This window comes from Limulus polyphemus, unplaced genomic scaffold (genome assembly GCF_000517525.1).
Source record: "Limulus polyphemus unplaced genomic scaffold, Limulus_polyphemus-2.1.2 Scaffold1420, whole genome shotgun sequence".
Classification (NCBI taxonomy): domain Eukaryota; kingdom Metazoa; phylum Arthropoda; class Merostomata; order Xiphosura; family Limulidae; genus Limulus; species Limulus polyphemus.
The window spans coordinates 1-6,639 of NW_013667030.1; the positions used below are offsets into that span (position 1 = coordinate 1).

At 30.7% G+C, this 6,639-nt stretch overlaps 1 protein-coding gene across 1 annotated transcript; it reads left to right on the forward strand.

Moving 5' to 3' along the window:
- Positions 1-1,437: 1,437 nt before the first annotated feature.
- On the forward strand, positions 1,438-4,282 carry LOC106463478 (potassium channel subfamily K member 1-like; the record flags this gene model as incomplete). The annotated part of the gene is made up of 1 exon (XM_022390984.1): positions 1,438-4,282. A coding segment is annotated over one exon (729 nt), but the record flags the coding sequence as incomplete, so codon positions are not given.
- Between the last annotated feature and the right edge of the window lie 2,357 nt (positions 4,283-6,639).

A 6,639-nucleotide genomic window follows, 5' to 3' on the forward strand; every position in this document is an offset into this window, starting at 1 on the left:
CTCACTACCTACACATTGTCCCGTCACATTGTCACCATCTTATATATACCTGACTACCCCCAATCTAGTAATCTCAGGAAGGTTCGAGAAAGAAGTGGCGTGATACTAGTCACGTGACCTCACTGACGCAACAGTACGTAGTGTGTGTAGACTACATATACTCTTATGTCTCTTACTTTAACATTTTTTTTTCATTTCAGTCATCATCTTAGATGTAGGATATATCGGTTTTGTCTTTTGTTAAATTTAATTTATTAGAATATTTATTACATACTTATCTTATATAATTAAATTAATATTTATTTTGTTTTTGTTGGAGTAACATCTACAAAAAGATATTTGAAAAGTTTCTTCAAACATTTGTTACAACCAAAATCAAAGTGATAAGGTAAACATTAAGGGCCCGTGCCTGAATCAACACCGATTCATTTGTAGACACGGTGGAAAAGGGTAAATTTATATGATCGCAGAAAGATTGTTTGTTTGTAATTAAGCACAAAGCTACACAATGGGCTATCTGTGCTTTGCCCACCACGGGTATCGAAACCCGGATTCTAGCGTTGTGAGTCCGCAGACATACCGCTGTGCCACTGGGAGGGGGGGGGGGCTCGCAGAAAGATAGCCACATTCCTTATGCGCAGTTATAAAATCATTAAAATTACATTACAAACCCTTGAATTTGTGTACTTTTGATATCGGCTCTTCTTGAAAATGAAAATTAAGAAAATCAAGACAAGCTAAATGAAACAAACGTATAAGAGAGAACAACAGAAGCCCAATAATTTAAAATAATTTCCTAATATTTTCCAATTCTTTAAAATATGGTGATTATGTGTATAACAGTGATTGAGAAATATTTCTTTCACAGTAATTTTATGTTGAAAGTATATAATCTGAAACTTTTTATCTCTGCCACCAAAAGCACCCCATATACACTTTTCATAAGTCGGAGGTAAACAAGAAAAAAAACTCTCGTTTACTAGGTTAACATCCATTTCATGAAAATAAGAAAACATTCTAACCGGTTATCAGAGTTTAAATCCAAATTTAACCACAAGAGGAAGCTATTATATCATTTGAAAATTCCCCTTAAACTTGATGATCCAAGGGGTGACTCCTCACCTTCTTCAAGATCTAACTTTAATAACAGTAGATTGGCCTAGACACGGCTCTAATTGATATTTACTTAGGAGGTTCTAGAGGTTATTGTGGAAATGAAATGTGAAACTGGAAGATGAAAAAGTATTTTAATCCTAATATAAAAATCATCTTGTACTCAGACTACTCCACTCTATAAAATCACAGACAACTTTTTAGTCAAAATTTGTGTTCTCAACTTCAGCATGTAAATTCTTTAGTATTATAAATGCGTATGTGTATACGAACATGAGTGTAATTTTCTGATTTTATGAGCTTTTTATTAATATCTATTTTCAGTATATGGCTTTTGCGTGGAAAACAGTCAACGCTCCCTATCTTGCAGCTACTCGAAAAAGAGAAGAATCTCCTGATAAAAAGTCAAAGGAAATGAAAGACGATGAAACTAAGAAATCAGGAGGTGAGCTTCCAAATCCACCACCTGAACCAGTGAATACAGAAGCTGCTACAACACCTGGGTCTGCGGGGGAAGAACCTCCACCATTCGAGGTGGATGACGAGTTCAACCTTCCCATTTCCTTGGCTTTAATTTTGTTATTTCTTTACATAATGATTGGAGCTCTGATATTCACCTTGTGGGAGAGCCACTGGACATTTTTTGAGGCATTCTATTTTGTCTTCATTTCTATGAGTACCATTGGGTTTGGAGACTACGTGCCTGATCATCCCATTTACATGATGGCCACGTTTATCTATCTTCTTTTTGGGCTTGCATTAACGTCTATGTGTATCAATGTCGTTCAAGAAAAACTATCAGCCACGTTTGAAAAAGCTAAAGTTCGTATTGGGACCACCATAGGATTGGATGTTGATAGTCTCATGCAAGATAGCCTCGCACCGGAAGTGGCCAAAACGGAAATAGCTGAAGTTCATAAAAGGCGTGCTTCTAGTGAAGATATACTGGATGATGAAAAAGACAAGGAAAATAAGCGAAAAAACAAAAAAGACCTCAAACTTAAAATTGAAAAGGAAGAAGGTCCCAAGGAAAATTCTAACATCGAATCATAAGCAGTATAAAAAGGTCGTTATTTTGTTTTTCTTAAGAGGGATTATTTACAAGGGAAATATTTGGATCCTGTCGCTCTACTTCGTATAAAATGTTAAAATTATCATATACAACACGTAAGCAACGAATAAATTCGAGACGCATAAACAGCAACAATCCTGTAATACCTTAACACCGAATAACAGTTATAATCCTGTAATATCTTAACATTGAATAAGCGTTGCTGATTGATGCCAATGTACATATATCATTGATTAAAATATTACATAAAAATATATTCCTTATACACATATTACTTCAGTTTGTAAAAACCTCAAATCAGATTGCTTTCTAATTACGAACGTTTTAAATATAGTGAATTAGTAAAATTGAAATAATAATAGGAAATTCTAAGAACTTGTGTGTGAAAGTTGATGAGAATACGCCAACTACGCTACTTCTGCACCCAATGTCGACGTAGCCTATTTTATAGTATCAGCACTCATAAGGCCGGCTAAGATATTATCAATTTTATTTAAGTCATTTACAAATCAGAATTACGGTAAGGATTAATAACACAATATAGTTTATTTTTTAACACCAATTATTATCATCTTGCTGTTATTCGGTGGATCTGTCGAACCAGCAAGCTAGTCGTCGTCGTCTTTTTAAGTTGGTCAAAAGCAACCAGTGTTAACAGGAAGGTATTCATTAGTAGTTCTTGGAATTTACGAGTGAAGTCAAAATTGAGTTGTTATAAACTGTTATAATAAAATAACCTTTAAGTTTCTGAATAATTTCATGTTTTTATTTTCGTCGTTAGAGCAAGAAAGGTTATTAATTCTACTACTTGGTGTGTAATTGTAAAATATAAAAAGGTACATGTTAAACTATTTACCAATCTTAACAAATCAGCTACCAGAAAACGTAAAATGATTGACTTCAATTAATTTTCATGTTATGATGATAAACCGGTTGTGTGAATACTGTACTTCTCAGAAACCGTGTGAAAAAATATTTTCACAATAAATTCACAGAATTAACTAAATAGAAGCATATGTACATAACGTTTTGTTCATTATTTGCTAAAAATTAAAGAAACTATTCAAAGCGAGTAAATTGGTCTTATTACAAGCTGTAGTGTTGTTTTTATTGAAGCTTCTGCTGAGGAAGTAAATGAAATAGAACTATTCATTTTACAATTAATGATTATGATGAGTGGCATATGGATGACTACTGCCGATTTTGTAACCCCAACCGATAAAAGCCTTCTTGCTTGTGGATGCCTGTTACGATTATTTTTTCACTAATATTACAATGTCAGTTCTAAAACATGTACTATTATTAGTTTATATTTACACGTTTCTACCTTCAGGTTAAAGGTTTATGTCACAACATATTATCCACCGGTTTAATAACATTACGTTATTTTAAAAGGCACATTTGGGGCTTTACTTTTATATGAAAACGTTTTGCGTTTGTCTACAATGCGTTTTACCCAACATTAAGTGGTTGTAAACCTTTTTAAACCGTTTCTAAAACTTACAACACATTTTCTGCATAACTTGTTGTTTATATTCTATCTTTAGAGATTGTAGGTCTTGTGGCTTATTATGTTCCCTGACTTTGGTTGCTCTAGATACTATGGTTTATATAGAGGGTTAACAGCAACTTACATGAACTATATGTGAATGCTAATGCAGTGGTATACAGCTAAAGTCAACATGTTTAGCACCTATTTGTTTGGTTCATGGGAAATTTCCGATCATTCGACAATGCTTGTTACCTCTGTTACACCAAGAATTTTCGATATTACACTTTACAACTGTGTTACAACATTTGTACATTTTGTAACAAGAAAATGCACAGTAATGTTACAATTAGAATAAGATCTATCATTTTATTGTATATCTGGACATACAAGTGAATATAATTAAAACTTAAACATAAACACACTTTACTACACAAGAAAAATTATTGTAACAAAAAAATTAACATAAAATCTACTAATATTCTGTTTAATTTTTATTTATCATACAAATGGAATATCTTGAATTTTCTAGGGTTACTATAAAAAAAGGATACTACCCATTATAAAATACAAAATTATTCCAATGCAACTTCAATCTACATCATACCTATTAATGTTAACATTTTTAATTGGTGCAAAAGGTTTATATATTCAAAAATATATAGCAACTTTAATATTACAACAAAATATTACATTCTTCATAACAACTATTTAGTGTTATTTAGGCTTATTATTCAGCTAATTAACTTTTGGCAATAACACTGGGTCCACGTTGGTTTGTTTACAATTTTTTTCATCCTAAAACTAAGATTATCTCTAGACAGTTGTTTAACATTAACATTCTAAAATTTCATGGCAATTTAGGGAACCTTTCTGCTAATTTCCTCCACCATTCACATACCAGAACCTTCCACTATAATAATACAAGGTAAAAAAACAATTTTTACTTGTTTTTTCATGCAGTACTCACATTCACTTTAAATGTTAATGTGTCATTAACAGTTAACTTATCAAGAAACCCTTGAAACTTATCCATTATAAAAACATTACATGATGCACTTCACGTACAGATTTCCCTAGAACAAATATAAGCACAAAATATATTGTTTATGTTTTGTAAAATTTACCAATCTAAAAATAATTTATAAGCTACATGCATAAACACAAAATGAATTCTTTATTGATAAAAACAAATTACAAGATTTGTAAAGTATCAAACCTTTATACAAAGAACTTCCTGATTTAATCATATATATCAATAAACTAACTTTAAAACATGTTGAGAAAATCGATGTTCAAACGGAACTTTCAGAGAACATTACCACAGGAAAATGTCTTACAAAAACTGAATATTCAAGCACAATATGATCGTAAAAGAGGATATTATTACATGTCAATATTACACAGTTTTGTTACTTTCTGAGGATGATGTTTAGTGCTTTGGAAAACCATTATAGATGTATTACTTGTATCAATAAATTAATTAATAAACTACATGTGAATATCTTTATTGTTGTATTACAAATGGCTAAGTAACCCCAAGAAACAACAATCACTATTTGTACAGTAAAACAATATAAATGCTGACATTATATGAACACAAAAGACTGTTTAAGATTATGTAAAATGCAAAGTAAATGGCTGTTTTAATAAATAACAAGTTTCATATTATTGTAAATACACGTTCTCTCACAGATAAATTATTCTCCATTTTTCAAACAATATTACAGATGAGACGAATAAAAAACAATAAACATTTCTATTAACTAAGCATGTTTTTGAAAGAATAGTAAAATGTATATAAGGTTTAAGAACCCTCCTTTACAAATAATTATAATCATCTAATTACCTCACATTAATCTTTTGTTTTTTAATTAACCAATTTGGTATGCAATTAAAAGTATTAAAACCAAATGTAGATGTGTAAAATAAAGTAAATGCTACAGGATTTCAAATGAATATTTCATAGTTTAAAATGAAAATAAAAGCACTGTTACCACAAAATGTTGCTTTTGGGATTCTATATGAATGTCTTATCAGAACATTTGGGGTCTATTGAAATTACACAATTTTGAACAATGTGAAGTAGAAAGTAACAACAGGTGGTTATGTATAGTACAATAAACTGTGAAGACAATTATAGTTTACATACTGTTTCTAACATCAAAATACTACATCCTAACATTGCTTAGTTACTTATCTGTTTAACTTAAGGTCTATTGAAATTACACAATTTTGAACAATGTGAAGTAGAAAGTAACAACAGGTGGTTATGTATAGTACAATAAACTGTGAAGACAATTATAGTTTACATACTGTTTCTGACATCAAAATACTACATCCTAACATTGCTTAGTTACTTATCTGTTTAACTTAAGTGCAACATCATATAATTAAGACAGTAATATGTACAAAATCTCATGAGGAAGAGCTTGATATAAAATTACTTCTAAGGCACTTCATTTACGATAATAAATTCTTAGATACAGTAGCGGTGAGCTACTACAACCAAGCCATTGTTTCTTGTAATAATAAGTTTCAAACACATAGGTGTGAAGTTTAATGAAAATAAATAGCAAATCTATTCTTCATTTCCTCAATGTTTCAATTTACAGCATTATTAAGAAATAGACATCATACTGAACATAAGCACAGTATTCAGTAGGGCATCCATCTCCAGATGTAAGGTGAAATGTTGAGGAAATAAAGAATTTTCAAAAAATACTAGCTGTTTCTTTTAATTAAAAATGTGTACACTTTAGTGTGCAGTTTACTATATAGGTGTGATGGATCGATGAAAAGAACCTCCTAGCCTTCATACTAAAACATAATAACAATATAATGTTAAAATTAACTACAAAATACATTAATGAAATTAGCAATCGATGTGTTCGAAGGAAAACGAAGTTTGATTATAAACAAGATTACGACACTTATAATATACAACATTGTTTATTGACAAAAA